Source organism: Perissodus microlepis, chromosome 12 (assembly GCF_051167445.1).
Source record: "Perissodus microlepis isolate ML-2025 ecotype Zambia chromosome 12, ASM5116744v1, whole genome shotgun sequence".
Classification (NCBI taxonomy): domain Eukaryota; kingdom Metazoa; phylum Chordata; class Actinopteri; order Cichliformes; family Cichlidae; genus Perissodus; species Perissodus microlepis.
Window position 1 is genome coordinate 7,211,359 of NC_140472.1, and position 16,101 is coordinate 7,227,459.

Below are 16,101 nucleotides of genomic sequence, written 5' to 3' on the forward strand. Positions count from 1 at the left end.
CCATTGGACGTAAAAGTACAGCTTATTGCAGCAGCATGCATCTGCTCTTATATAACTATCATTAGCTTACAGCTTTAAGTGTTTAAGGTGCTAACTAAAAATAAAGACAAGATGATAGTTTATTAAATTTTAATGAAATTTGCACATTGTTTCGGTGAAGTTTAATAAACTCCTTGCTATCTAAAATATAACGGGACACTGGAGTATATTCTCCAGCATCTCGCACTTCTGATAATCAGTTGTCTGCTTGACGTTTATTCAGCTGTGTAAAAACTATAACTTTAATCTCAGCCAAACCGATTTACTCAGGAACAAATAAAATACTAAAAAAAAGCCAAACAATAACATTTTGAAGTTATCTAAGTGACTTATATATATTTAACCTGAGAAAGACGGCGGTGGGTTTGAAAACGATTTGCCGGGAGTCACGGTGTTCTCACGGGCTCTGGTGAGCCGTGCCCCTGGCTAGCTATCGAGCTAGTGGGTAACAGACGTTGGAGCGCTGTTCAAAATATGTGGTGTCTTGATAAACTGAGCAGATATTTGAGGTTTACACAGCTACATTCTCGCCTGAAAATATGTTAAACGTTTATTTTGTGACCCAGAAAGAATAATAAGAGTAATATTAAAACTAACTAGCTGCCGCCATTGTTGGAAACTGAGCTGGGCTGCGTTATGAATTCTGGGACAGAGCTACTTCTTCTTCTTCGGGGTTTAACGGCAGCTGGCATCCTTGCACATGCAGTGCTGCCATCTTCTGTTTCAGTCTGTTATTACACTCTTAAATCCAACTACTTATTCCTGCCTCTTTTGTGATTTTACAAAGCTTCAAACGAGGCGTCGACTATTAAATCAGTTGTCGACTAATCGTGGCAGCCCTACCGTGGTATAATTCTCAAACACGTAGCCTAAAGCAGATGACTCGTAAGCTGGAGAGGAAATGGCGTGTCACAAATTTAGAGGATCATCACTCAGCCTGGAGAAATAGTTTGTTGCTTTATAAGAAAGCCCTCCACAAAGCCAGAACATCTTACTACTCATCACTGATTGAAGAAAATAAGAACAACCCCAGGTTTCTCTTCAGCACTGTAGCCAGGCTGACAAACAGTCAGAGTACTGTTCAGCCAACCATCCCTTTAACGTTAACTAGTAATGACTTCATGAACTTCTTCACAAATAAAATTTTAATCATTAGAGAAAAAATTACCAGTAATCATCCCACAGATGTAATATTATCTACAGCTACTCTTAGTACCATTGATGTTAAGTTAAGGCTCTTTTTCTCCAATTGATCTTTCTGAGTTAACTTCAATAATTACTTCCTCCAAACCATCAACATGTCTTTTAGACCCCATTCCTACAAAACTGCTCAAAGAAGTACTGCCAATAATTAATGCTTCAATCTTAAATATGATCAACCTATCTCTAATAATCGGCTATGTACCACAGGCCTTCAAGCTGGCTGTAGTTAAACCTTTACTCAGAAAACCATCTCTAGACCCAGCAGTCTTAGCTAATTATAGGCCAATCTCCAACCTTCCTTTCATATCAAAAATCCTTGAAAGAGTAGTTGTCAAACAGCTAACAGATCATCTGCAGAGGAATGGCTTATTTGAAGAGTTTCAGTCAGGTTTCAGAGCTCATCACAGCACAGAAACAGCTTTAGTGAAGGTTACAAATGATCTTCTTATGGCCTCTGACAGTCGACTCATCTCTGTGCTTGTCCTGCTTGACTGTTGACCATAATATCCTATTAGAGCGATTAGAACATGCTGTAGGTATTACAGGTACTGCGCTGCAGTGGTTTGTATCATATCTATCTAATAGACTCCAATTTGTACATGTAAATGGAGAGTCCTCTTCAAGCACAAAGGTCAATTATGGAGTTCCACAGGGTTCAGTCCTAGGACCAATTCTGTTTACATTATACATGCTTCCCCTAGGCAGCATCATTAGAAGACATAGCATACATTTTCACTGCTATGCAGATGACACCCAGCTCTATCTATCTATGAAGCCAGATAACACACACCAATAAGTTAAACTGCAGGAATGTCTTAAAGACATAAAGACCTGGATGGCCGCTAACTTTCTGCTTCTTAATTCAGATAAAACTGAGGTTATTTTACTCGGCCCTGAAAAATCTTAGAAATATGGTATCTAACCAGATTCTTACTCTGGATGGCATTACCTTGGCCTCCAGTAACGCTGTGAGGAACCTTGGAGTCACTTTTGACCAGGATATGTCCTTCAATGCACATATTAAACAAATATGTAAGACTGCGTTCTTCCATTTGCACAACATCTCTATAATTAGAAATATCCTGTCTCAGAGTGACGCTGAAAAACTAGTTCATGCATTTATTACTTCCAGGCTGGACTACTGTAATTCATTATTATCAGGATGTCCAAAAAACTCCCTGAAAAGCCGTCAGTTAATCCAAAATGCTGCAGCAAGAGTCCTGACAGGGACTAGAAAGAGAGAGCATATTTCTCCTGTTTTGGCTTCCCTTCATTGGCTTCCTGTTAAATCCAGAATTGAATTTAAAATCCTGCTCCTCACATACAAGGTCTTAAATAATCAGACCCCATCTTATCTTAATGACCTTGTAGTACCATATCACCCTATTAGAGCACTTTGCTCTCACACTGCAGGCCTACTTGTTGTTCCGAGAGTATTTAAAAGTAGAATGGGAGGGAGAGCCTTCAGTTTTCAGGCCCTTCTTCTGTGGAACCAGCTTCCAGTTTGGATTCAGGAGACAGACACTATCTCTACTTTTAAGATCAGGCTTAAAACTTTTCCTTTTCCTTTCCTAGTTAGGGCTGGACCAGGTGACCCTGAATCCTCCCTTAGCTATGCTGCAATAGACGTAGGCTGCCGGGGATTCCCATGATGCATTGAGTTTTTCCTTTCCAGTCACCTTTGTGTTGATAGACCTCTTTGCATTGAATCATATCTGTTATTAATCTCTGTCTCTCTTCCACAGCATGTCTTTATCCTGTCTTCCTTTTCTCACCCCAACCAGTCGCAGCAGATGGCCGCCCCTCCCTGAGCCTGGTTCTGCTTGGTTTCTTCCTGTTAAAAGGAAGTTTTTCCTTCCCACTGTCGCCAAAGTGCTTGCTCATCGGGGGTCATATGATTGTTGGGTTTTTCTCTGTATCTATTATTGTACGATCTACTGTAGAATATAAAGCGCCTTGAGGTGACTGCTGTTGTGATTTGGCGCTATATAAATAAAATTGAATTGAATTGAACTGTGAATGTACAAAACTATGAACCTACAGTCTCTTTAATATTATATATGTAGATGAAATGTAATTTCATTACTGCACACTACATGACTAAAAAGTCTCAGGAATTTATGTCACATAACCCTAACAGCTGAGTTTCCAGACTCGACAGCTAATTCTGATCATAATATACACCAAACAAAGCTCACTGACAGCCAACTGATGCAAACAGTGATTTAACAACTGACAGTTCCTTTTCTGTACTGGACCTTTCAGTCCATCCAAAATAAAAGCAGAATTTTTAGTTTTTCTGCGCTGTGGGAGTGTGGAAGCCCAAACACTCATGATTTGGCTGTAGGTATTCTAGTTCTCTCTGCTGTCTAGAGAGCAAACTTCTTTTAAAAAAAAAAAAAAAAGGAAAAAGAAAGACTCCTAAAGCAAGTGGAAAGTTTCTTCTTTGTGTCATAGTAGTACATTTTGTATCCCATTTTCCACTGGCAGCACAAGCTATTTGCTGGAAGCTGCTTTCAGTGCTCTGTCGATACATTATTGCTGAGTTAGCTTTGTTCCTTGGATGTGGGTATATATACACTTTATTTCAAAAGAAAGTAAAACGCATCTGTGAATTTATTGGTGGTGTTAATTAACAGAAATGCAGAGACTGTGTTAAATTTGTACCAGCCTGATTTATGCTATCCAATTAACTACTAGAATAACCAAGAGGCTTTGAGTTGCTGCACAGCAGGTCAACTGAACATGTTTAAAAAAGGAAGCGTTCTAAAGAGAATAACAGTGGACTTTCAATAATGAATTACAAATGCAGCGCCTATTCATGACTTTAAATGAAGCAGCACTTTCAAAGAAATCATCCACTTTGAGGAAATCAGCCCAACAAACTAAACTCACATAGCTTTGTCTCTTTTAACTAGCTTTTTGTGGAAAATGTCTATTGGGTCATTTTCTATAAACTATAAACTAAAGATGAAGAGTCCACGGAGAACTGTGGAGAGGTTGTGCTCAGATTCGTACAGTCTGGCTATAAGAACACAAAATTTGTTGGTTTACATTTTAGACATCTAAAGATTTTCCACACGCCCAGGCAAACTGATTCCCACCCCCTGGCTGCTGTGACTCATACCTGGAAAGCATTGCTGGCAAAGCCCAGACCCAGCTGTCTACAGACAACCATGGCCTCCATGGTTCTCCAGCCCTCGCTGCACACCGTCCCCCACACCAGAGAGCCATTTCTCTCCACCAGCACCTCCACACGGCCTTCATACGGGTTACGACCTCCACTCAGACGCAGCTGTAGGTGTGAAAAGAAACAACACAGGACTGTTGATGATCATCAGTGCTCTTGGAAGGGACACATTTACAGTGCTTGTTGCCATTAAATGCAAAATGAATACAGATTTAATCAAGATTTCACTGGTACACCTCTACTGCACCTTGTACACTTCATACATACTTTTGTAGTAATTATCCAAGTAATGTTCCTCTCAGAGGTCTAAGTCATGACTTAACCTGGGTTCACTCCTGTTCATCCTGTAAACACTTCCTGGCTGAATTTGAGGCAATTTCTGTACAATGAGATTAATCAGCTCTGCGTTGTATCAGGTAAACATCTATGTACTTTCAGAAATGACGTTTTCATATTGTAAAAATTGCATTGCAACACATGTTAGCACAAACTAAAGAACACTTAAAGTATTCATGTTATTATGTTATACAGTAGAAGGAACTCCAGTTCTTGTCTACTGGACGAACTGCTGAGTGTTGCACTGTGAACTCATTTCCTAGAGCAGCTGTGTTAACCAGCATTTGACTGTAGTGAAATGGAAACCAACCCTTTCCTGGAAGCCCATTTTTGGGACATTACATCTGACGGCTGCATCCTCCTCATGGCTACAACCCAGAGCCTCCTTATTGAACGAACACTCAGTTATGGACTTCTCAAATCCTGAACACTCCACCTCATTCATATGCACTGGGCCCATACCTGAAAAATGCACACAAAGAAGCAGATTCAGTTTGAATCCCACTGAAGGTGACTGAGGGAACACAAATCTGTATGTTGGGTCTTGTTACACATCATTAAAAAACACAATTCTGGTGTAATAAAAAAATCTAAAATTCAAAGCTTCAAAGAAAAACATGTTTTCTTTCCAAGAGTGAGGCGCCTACATGCTAAATATGAGGTCAGAGTCAAAAGTTAATTAGTTTAGCATTAAGGCAAGAAACTAGGAGAAAACAGGAAAAACAGGAAGTAGGAATTAGCATCTATCAAGAAGCTGGTGCAGAAGGTTTTCAGTCTATTGCAATTTAGAGTGTAATAAATTGCATTTTAAAATATAAGCTTAGTAACCCATCATGTTTCCTGTTTGTTTTTTACATCTTCTAGGTGTGTCCACCTGTTGTAAACTGAATGAATTAAACATTTGTAATTGTTCTGTAGTTTAATTATTGTCCATTGTTCTCCAATGTAACAATTGGCCATGGAAAGATAGGGTCGGGGTTCAGAGCTCAGCAAGGTTAAATATCTGAGGATCTTGTTCTGTGTCCCAACCCTCATTATCTCTGGTTACAGGGGCACCTCTAGAATTATTTCGTAGAGGTGGCTATATGGGGGTTACTGAAAATATTGTGGTGGCACACTAAAACCAGAATTTCCAGTTTTATTATGCTGTCGTCAAATATAGGTTAGTTGAAAATTATGGCAAAAAAAGGGAAAGAAAAGAATGATATGCAGAGTTACTTTCCTGCTATTAATCACTGAAAATAGGTACATATGAAAAAGAAATAAGATTTTGAAATCCATAATGATCAGTTTTGATTGATTGGATCGTATAAGTGTTTGTTGCCTGTTGCCTGTCTATGTTGGCTCTGAGAGGCACCAGTGATCTCTCCATGGATTGGCACCAGTTTTTCTGCAAACTTATTACACACATAGGTGGCAGGGCTCGGCCTTACGTATGTGTAAGAGCTTAGACATCTTGAGGAGAGCTGCTGCTTCTTGCTGTAGAAAGGAGAAAGCTGAAGCATTGCAGTAGGAGACCCAGAGTATGCCCAAAACTCGTTGGGGTGATTATAGATCTAATTTAACGTGGTAGCACATCACGATCCAAGAAGAGGAATTGAAAAAAAAAACAAAACAAACAAAAACACTGGACCTCTCTGTGACCCTGTGAGCCTGCTGTTACTGTGACATAACACAATAAAAAGAAAAAAATGGATGGATGGACATAATCATGTTCTACCAAACAGTGATATTGTAACACTGTGAGGTCTAATGCTTCATCGGTGAAGACAACAACCCTACAGCTTCCACAACATGCTGTGTCAGTCAAACCCTTAACCCGTGTTTTGAAGAAAAGCAAAAAAGGCTTTTTGTAAAAAACAGTCAGTTAATAGCATCTGTTAGAATATCTCCTGATAGGCAAGACATGGAAGAACAACGTTTTAAAGAAACAAAAAAATAGATATTCACTGATGATGACTTAAACCACTGAGGGTTAGAGAGTTTCTGTTTGTCCTCTTTCTTCCATGAAGTATGGAAGAAGTTTTAGAACCACTAAAACCTATCAGGAGCAGCAGCAGTCTATCTAAAAGTGTCAGAAGTCCTTTAAAAGAATTTGCAGAGCAAAGAATTTGCTGCTTCTCAGCAGCTCAGACTGGACAGAACTAAGGAAAGCATGAATTTAAATATACAGAGATTCTTGTCAAGACCTGGTCTAATGGCCCAAAACAAAAATAAATCTGCAAATCTTTTTGTTTTAATTCTATTTCTGTCACTTTTGTTTAGAGAGTGTAGTCTAATAGTAAGTTAAAAAAAAAGCAAAAACCCCACATATGCCCAGGGTTCCTTTACAAACTAATCATACAAAGAAGCAGACCACGGAGCTAAATAGGAAAGACTAAGCCAGCTTAGCATGGAAACAGAAGGTCATACATACAAGAGGATCAATAAATCAAACAACTCAACAACTAGAACAGTTCCACAACAGCAACTACACATCACATTGCCTGATGATTTCTGTGGCCCTGTAAGCACAAATGTAAAGCCACTTAACCTGCAGATCAGCTCAGTCTGCTCCACAGACACAAAGTATTAATTGTTCAAGTCTGACTTGTATGTTATGTCTTTATAACTATAACATATTTATTTCCAATTTTCCCTTTGTCTTATGGTGTAGAATTACTATCTGGGCTGACTTCTATTTTCCATGAAACATTAAAGACAGTGATGAGAAACCCTGATGGAAAAAGCTACTTTCTCTTCGTTTCAAATTTTTCCACGTCTAACGTGACTGGAATGTGCAGCAGTGTACAGCATGTCCCTGCCTTTTCTGAAGAAATGTTCTTCTTGTTGCCAGGTATCCACACACTACTAGAGAAAATGTGATTTTTCCACCTTATATGCTGAAAAACAAGTAAGCTGTGTGTTTAATACACTTGAACACTGGTGAGATATCTGCTGTGTGTGTAAGTTAGAAGTGTATTTGTGCCACATTTTTGTTAGGTGTGTGCTGCTGACTTCCAAACCTGCCAGTGGCATAACGCAGCTCGTGCAGGTTATGAAAACCTTAAAGTGAAGCTGCTCACAATAAAAGCCTCCACTGAAAATAAGCAGTCAGCGGAAAAAGAATCACAAACTTTGCTGTGTACATTTCAATATATTTGCCCACTCCAAGAAGTACGACATGAAAAATCATTATTTCACCATTTTTAAACAGGATAAGAAAAGTAAAGTGTACATCAACAATTAACTCAGTGCACTCATATTAATCTAATATCTGTATGAAGGGTTTCTGCCACAAAAATGTTTAACCCCTTGGCAAAGAAAGTGGAGCTCAATGTTGCACCGTACAGTAGCGCGATCAGTCTGGTTCAAGTATACTGTATCAATACTTAGGCAGTAAAGATCTGATTGAAGTTACTCTTTAAAAGCTGATATTATGCAATAGCTGCAATATTATTTTAAAATGTTACGCACTAATCAATATTTTTTGTCAAAGATTGATTAAATGTACTGGTAACACTTAATATAATATGACATAATATGGCCTGCAACTAAGGGTGTCATTCCACTGTAAATAAATGTCATTTCTATGCATTTTAGTTAAAACACTTTAAATCTGTTTATTTATTTTGAATGAAAATATAATTACAATGTGCTGTAATTATATTTACCTACCAATACTTAAAAGGTAGGGACACTAGAATAAGGGGGTAACAAGTCTGATTTTTACCGGAAACAAAAAAATAATTTTGCTGTAGCTAAATTTAAGCATTCTGTAAATAATTTTAAGAAGCGAATCAGTAATTTTAGGTCGTGCATAAGCAATTTCAAGTATTGCTTAAACTCATGGATTTTACAGGAAAAGAGACAAATTATATTTTAGGTAATTCTATGTACTCATAAGTAATTTTAAGTACAGCCTAATGTCTTGGTAATTTACTGGAAAAATAATATTTCCTCATCTTACAAGCACTCTGTACTTTTTGGGGGTGTGGGGCGTATTATGGAGTAGCTTAACCTTTCCTAACTTCCAGGTATTTTCTGTAAACATTTCAAAGTTATGTTTGAACAGTATGTTTGAGCAGCTATGGCTGCATCATTATCATGTCACACAGGTCTGTAAATTCTGATGGTATTTTTTTCATATTCAAACCTTCTACCCAGCAAAGATCGTGACTATCCAGTGGCCAATTTAAAAGCTAAAACAGCAGAACTGTTTCATTGTGTTGGTGAAGCACATAAATGGAGCTACAATGAGCAATGGGCCAACATTTAGTGGACCTGTTTAAGAGATGAATCCCCAACATAAACATGTACAGTTGTAATTGCACTACATTTTTTAGTGTTGTGGCTAGTTTCTTGCATTACCACCAAACAGCTGACAAAATGCCACTGTGACATGAAAACATGCAAACTAAGGGCAGATTTTATAACCTTGTCTATGAGTTCATGTTCCTCTGGCTGCAAAAGGGTGATATAAGCAGAAAAGTTTAAAGGCTAGAATTACTTCTCTGAAATGTTTGGGATATGTGGTTTTGCTCCACAGTCAAGCCCTTCCATTCTGTGCCATGTAGGAAATATACACAGACATTTGTTCCAGGAGTAAAGTCGTTTGGAGATCGGTGTCATGGGTTATTTTCAGGTCTACTTTGTAATCAGCCCATCTTTTTGTTTTTTTTTCCTTGGTTCGTGCAGCTCACGTTTCATGTCCTTCTGCTTCCCTCATTGGTTGCATTACAAAGCTAAGGAGAGAGCGCCGCTCTAGCTTAGGCTGGTCTAATTTTATGCATTTGTTTCCTTTTCTCAGAACTTTCACTACTGTGAAGTCCCAATCAATGAGCAGGCATGAAAACAATCTGTCAGTATTTTTTTAATAAAAATAAATGATATAAAACCAGTATACCTTGTCCAAGGCGACCTCCAGACAGAGCCTCCTTTGCTGTACCAAAGCCCAGCTCTCGACACACCACTGTGGCAGACAGCAGGTTCCACTTGTCATCACATATGGTGCCCCACTCTCCATTTTTCAACACCTCCACTCGCCCCTCGCCTACGATGGCCCCACCACGGAGACGAACCAATGGTTGCTGAAGACGACAAACACAAACACCACAAAAAGAGGTCACTGTAAAAAGTGAACTATCCAAAAAAGAAAAATCACATATTTGAGTTATTCTAGTACTTTCAAAACCCTAAAAGAAGAACTTTTCCTTCTCTGTGATGAGAGAGCAGAGGCAGCAGACTGGGTGGTTTTATGTTTATAGAACAAGCTATTAATGCAATTCTCCCATTAACTGTTTGCATAAACTGAAAGGGTTTAATTTTACAAGTAAAGCACGGTTTGGAAATCTGGTTTACTGAGCTTTGTATTCACAAGGAGAAAACCCAGACATCTTTATGTGTGGGCTCTGGAATAAGTTTTCACTCAGATTTCCTCAGCACTATTAACATTAACATTAGAACCATAAAACAATCATTATTCTAAAAATGTGACACATAGATAAATGTCAGGATCAGGGTAAGTGAGGCACCGGTTTACTCTAACCCTCATGGCGTATGTGAATGTAGGACACGGGCAGGTATAAAACCTTAGAGACACTCCTGACCAGCAAGTATCAGCAGTGGTACAAGGACACACAAACTGTGACCATGATGGTGGCAGGCTGTTGGACACCACATCGTCAAAACCGACAGAAGGGCTTTGGTGGCTTAGGACAGTCAATTTTAATGAGTGTCACGACGCAGGAAGTCACACCCTTTTATGTATGTTGTTACATAGCAGCCATCTTGTCAAAATGCAACGCTAACACCAGCCCAACTTCTAATACATGGGGTAAAAAAAAGAAAGTCGTCCAATTTGTTCAATATCATTTACACCATTAAAGCAGACAGGTATGTTACAGATATCTTTGGAAGGAGACAAGCTGCTTGGGTAAATATGAGTTACACAGGCCTTCATGTGTATGTTTGACTCAAAACAACTTCCAACATATTGGTAATGAAGAGATATTCCCCTTCATGCCAGCGATGTTCACCCAATGAAAGTGACTTAATTTTCATCGGCAACATTGCCACTGTGCATAAAGCCATTGGTAAGGATTGAACGACCATGCCAAATACTTCAAAATGCTGTCCCCATCCTCTAGGGTCACGAACTCTCAACCTGCAGTGAGAATGTTTAGAATGTGTTGGAGTTGATGAGACCGAGACCCTTACGTCATCTCTCGTGTCAAAACCTGTGGTGGTACAATGCAAAAAACCAAATCATAGCCAGAGGAATGTGGATATTGTTTCCACCTAGAACAGAGGTTGCGTCAAACTGTTTCTTACAAAGTGAAATATAGATCAAAAGTTTTTAACTGTTTACTATATTGAATTTCTAAATTCTATTTAATTTGCTGCATGGTGGACCTAAAGCATCTCTTCAGCAAAGTCAGCATCATAAACTTTGCTATGTGTTAGTTTAAGTTTATAACGTGACATCAGTAAGCTCAGTTGGATAACTGGTAACTGTGAATGCATGAAGTTGTGGGTTCAAATAATGTCCGAGGTGTTTGTTTGTTTTTTTCTTTCTCATGCTTCTCTTGAGAATTTTTTTCAAAGTTTGGTTTATTTTGTTTTTATTTTTTCAAATTGATAAGTAGACAGTAGAATACAATAACACAACATAAACTTTCTCTTACCAGAAAGTCTAACATGCTGGCAGTGATAGATCTCTAAGTACATAACAATTTCAATGTAATTTGTGATTGATTGCATCTTTTGTATTACTAAGCATGTAAATTAATGTAAATTTTTTATATTTCATAGCCACATAAATGAATAATAATAATAAAAGGATTACTTTCAAAAGTAAGACAGTTATATTAAAATGGGTTTCCTGCACTAAAAACTTAAAAGAAGTTTTAAAAGAACAAAGAAAACAAAATAAATATACAGAAAATACAAAACTATTCTCTTAAAAGTAAATAGTACATAGAAAATGAGCTGCCTTGGTGGAGGTTTGTGCTTGTGGAGTGCTTTTGTTTATTTTTGTTTTGTTTTTCAAATTTTTAAACTTGGGTTTAAGGATATAATTCTTTTGAGTCAGATCTGCAGAGTGTGTTGGACGATTTGGGTCATGATGTGAGGGACACCACTCCCATCCAGGCACTCAGCTGTGGAACGTGACAGGCTGCCTGCAAGCTCCGACCTCACATTAGACCATGAATGAAGCCACGCAGAGATAAATTCTTCTTGGCTTACTGTCAAACTAAGCTAAGAAGAATTCATGACCCCTGACATCTTAAGAGGGTGCGAGTGAGAAAATGGGCTTCTTTACCTACTGTTGAGGTCAGATGTCAGAGTGAGGACAAGAACGATCTCTGCAGAGCTGGCAGGGATTCAAGTGTTCAAAATGAAAAGCTACTGTGGAGTATGAACAAACTGAAAGCCACGTGGTCGAAACAGTCTTGCTGTGGATTATTTTCTAATTTAAATGCATTGATTTTCTACACGTGGTCGAAAGTGTAAATGCCCAAGTTTACACCCTGACCTAACTGAATATTTAAAGCAGCCTCCGCTGCCGCAAAGATGTCGGATGGTTGGATCATCAGAGGACCACAAACCTAACCCTAGCCCTAATTCTGTCTAGGCAATCAGAATATCAAATTTGTGTTTTAATTAAATTGTTCTCCCGAGGCTTGACAATCAGGGAACACACTCATTTTAACTCAACACACATCAAAAACCATTTACATTTTTCCCCAAAAAACTCATATTTGCCTTTCCCTTGGGGTAGAATTAGTATTCTCAGCCCTAAACTCTAACACTGAGTCCATACTCTCAGAATATGTTTTTGGCTCATGTGCCCCTAACAGAGTTGTTACTGGGGGTACTTATAACCCCAAACGGTAAATCTTTCACTATAAAGTTAGCTAAAAAACCACTGCAAGTTTAGTATTTTTTTATATGTCACTTCAAATGTGGAAGAATCATATAGCCACATAGAAGGGCTTTCCTGCACTTTCCTGTGTGTGTATGAATCACTAGTACTGAGGACACAGCTGAAAAACTCATACACTGACCTGAAACACCAACAACTGTAAAATGATGGTTTGAATGCAAGAGTAACTGTTTTAGTAAGCGATGATGGCACAACAACCAAAACTATTCTGCAAGTCAAGAACCAGCAATGGCAGAGAGCTTCCTACCCCACAGTAGAGCAGGGCGATATGACCAAAAATATTTATCACGATATACATTTGAAAATTTGTGATAACGATATATATTATTTTTAAGAAAGTGCCCTATGTCTTCATCATAAAAATGGGATGCGTTGGTGATTTCCCATGATACACCTATTCACTGACTTACATGAAATTCGACTTTCCTTAATCCTGCTGACAGAGACAAAAAGAAAAGAACAGCAAACGGCTATAGTGAACATCAAAATTAACACTGTCGTGAGGCCATGAAGTTAAAGTCAGCAGTATTATGTCTAAAACGTAAGGTGTGAGGTGAAATCCTCTCTAACAACAGCTCGTAGCTGAAATGTTGTGGCCGAAATCTCCAAATAACTGTGGCAGATTTGAGATATTTTCAAATATAATCTTATCTGCAAGCAGAGGAGTTTGGAGCTTCAACAGACTTTTACTACAGATGGCAATGATGGAGTAGGAATGAACATTAAGGTTTAAAAAAAACATTTATGAGGATGGAAACACATTTTGACTTTATCTGCTTGCTTTCTATGAATGTTGTCAAATAACAGTAAATATAAATCTAATTTTTGCGTGTTTTCGAGAGAACTCCACAGGGCAGCTCTAACCCTGTGAGTGAAGAGTGCATCTGCTCAGCTGCCCCTGCTGCAAGACAAAAGATTTGTAGCCAAAGCATCAGAAAGAAAAAGATTACATTTTCCATTTTAGATTCTTACATCTGAGCAGAGAATGAATCACGCCTTCAGGAAACAGTAATCAGCCTTTGTGAATTACATTTAGAATTCATGAAGTCAGCCTGAGCACTCACTTATGCTACTACACAGTGCTTTTTTGGAGGGCTTGTTTGAGTCATATCCTTATCTTCCTGAATTTCTTAGAGAATAAAATTTAAATAAAGTATGAAAACTACCCCAAAGATACAGCCTTACTAATTCTGGGTCTTATACTTAAAGAAAGAATGATAGTTGACACTGGTGCTGCTGTTCTTTCCCTGCCCTGAGAGTTTTACAAGACTGGGCCATTTTTTAAACTCTGAGATGACAGTAACTAATTTTGACAAAGGCATTTCCAAAGCAGCTCCAGCTGCAGTTCACCAAGCGACATGGAGCCATCCTTGCTTAACATCGAACCAAAACATTTCATGCATTCACCCTCTATATCAGAGCCAGTGAACCAAGCTGAACTCAAGCAGCTATTTCCTATGTCAGCTTTGTTTACCATTTCAGTTTGTTCACACCATTCATGCAGCACCCACTTATCGTTACATCGCTTGTTGTACTGACACAATGTGGGGTTTTTTTACCTCTTGTCGGAAGGCCTTCCTAAATCCCGTCATGAGTGTTGGGGCAAAGTCTTTACCAGGCACGCAGCTCACCACCACAGGCAATCCTCTAGGGCAGGTCCCATTGGACTTCTCCAGTACAGCCTGGCCCAGTTTACAGCTGGACAAGTGTGCTTCATTGCCAGTGCAGTTGACAGAGTAGTCCCAGTATGTGGGCTTTCTCCTGCGAGCAAACATCCTGCACAGATAAAGGAGATGAGAAGGATTTTCAACTAGGTATAACAAAATGTTACTATTTCTGTCTTATTTGAGAGCATTGAGCTGCACTACTCAAGATTTTTATATAAACAACAGGTGCAATAACAATCTGTGATAAGGGAGGTGTTACAGTCACAAAGAATTAACAGCCATCTCCACAGTTCACTGAAGTTCCACTGTACATGTTCGTGTCACTATCTGCTTATTAAAACATGACATATCTACATACTACTGCCAGGTGCAAGGCCATGACTGCCCACCGTATACATCCAACCACTGAAGAATCGTCAAGACAATTTCTGTAGGTGGTATGACCTGAAGTTGTAAAGTTGAAAGTCTGAGGTGTACAAAGAAAACAGGAATGGAGACAGCACAGTTTGCTAGCTAGTCACTAATCTGAGATGGTTGAGGTGTTTACTGACATTTCTTGTAGCTTCTCTCTCAGCAGCAGCAGCAGCAGCAACTGAATCAGGTTAAATATAGTCTATGCAGCCTATGTGAAAGACCAGATTACAACAGGACAGACAGTGTTTAGTTTTCATTTGCTGCTGGCGAGAAGGAAAGTCCAAAGGAGCAGCCCAAAGATGAGCTTTGCCTCTAAAGCAATTTGAACACATATGCGATGAATATCAGTGCTGCCTTAAAGGACTAACGATTTAATAAAGTAGTTGTCCTAAAGCTGTGAAAGTTTGCTTTCATAAAATCTCATTAAAAAGGGTCATTGTCAAGTTATGATTTTCAAGACTTAATTAACTTTAAGGTTAATGTCATCCTTCACTACAACTTTTCAACCCCAAATTAATTATTATGTTTGCAGTGAATAAACAAATGATTTTTTTTATGTCTCGTGATTTAATTACAATGATTAATAACTCAGCTTGTGCAAATAGCAGACTTCTGTGCTGTAAAACAGTTTTATAAAGTCACTATCTATATACAAAGTGGACACTGAACATGAACCAAACCAGGAGTAGCGCACAAAGTCAGACTATTGATTCATTTCATCCTGTTCTCTCTCTTAGGATTAGGATAAATGTTTAAAATGTTGCATGTTCTTATCTACTGCCCTAATATTAACCATGGGAGACCTAAGTTGTCATTGGTGACAACCCCCGAAGACTAAACAATCTTCCTTAGTGTCATCTTTAGACATACTAAACAGTCAAGAGAAAAGTTTCTAGACATTAGTTCTTACAATGTCTTGATGAATCATCCAGGTAAGTACATCGCAGAAAGTTGATTATTTTCATCATTTATTTACTCTATGAAGAAGTCAACAGGATGAGTGACTAAACAGTTCTACCACTGAAATCACACCATCAAGAATCAACTTTCTGGAATTTACTTACTTGGATGATTGAACATGCATCAAGACATTGTAAGATCTAATGTCAAGGAACTTTTCAAGAGATTAAGCATGCAGCCCTTTGTTCTTCCAATTTCCATGTTCATTGTCAAATAATTTAGAATATTAGTTAACTTATAGATCTAGCAGTTACTCAATCATTTTTGTGTGCAACAACGCTATAACCTCAAGTCAGTTTTAACTGCTGTCTCAAGTCCCTAGTGGGGGTACTCCCCTTATAGCTTTTTAATAAGGTGTGCATTTC

The 16,101-nt window shown here is 38.5% G+C and overlaps 1 protein-coding gene across 1 annotated transcript in view; it reads right to left on the reverse strand.

The window, feature by feature from the left end:
* The window catches only part of loxl2b (lysyl oxidase-like 2b), a 53,804-nt gene that overhangs the window by 15,530 nt on the left and 22,173 nt on the right, over positions 1-16,101 (reverse strand). The window contains exons 5-8 of the mRNA XM_084945784.1: positions 14,255-14,471; positions 9,654-9,837; positions 5,079-5,230; positions 4,370-4,537 (exon numbers count right to left, since the gene is read on the reverse strand). Coding sequence (XP_084801910.1) covers positions 4,370-4,537; positions 5,079-5,230; positions 9,654-9,837; positions 14,255-14,471 — 721 coding nt within the window. The remainder of the gene's footprint in view (positions 1-4,369; positions 4,538-5,078; positions 5,231-9,653; positions 9,838-14,254; positions 14,472-16,101) is intronic.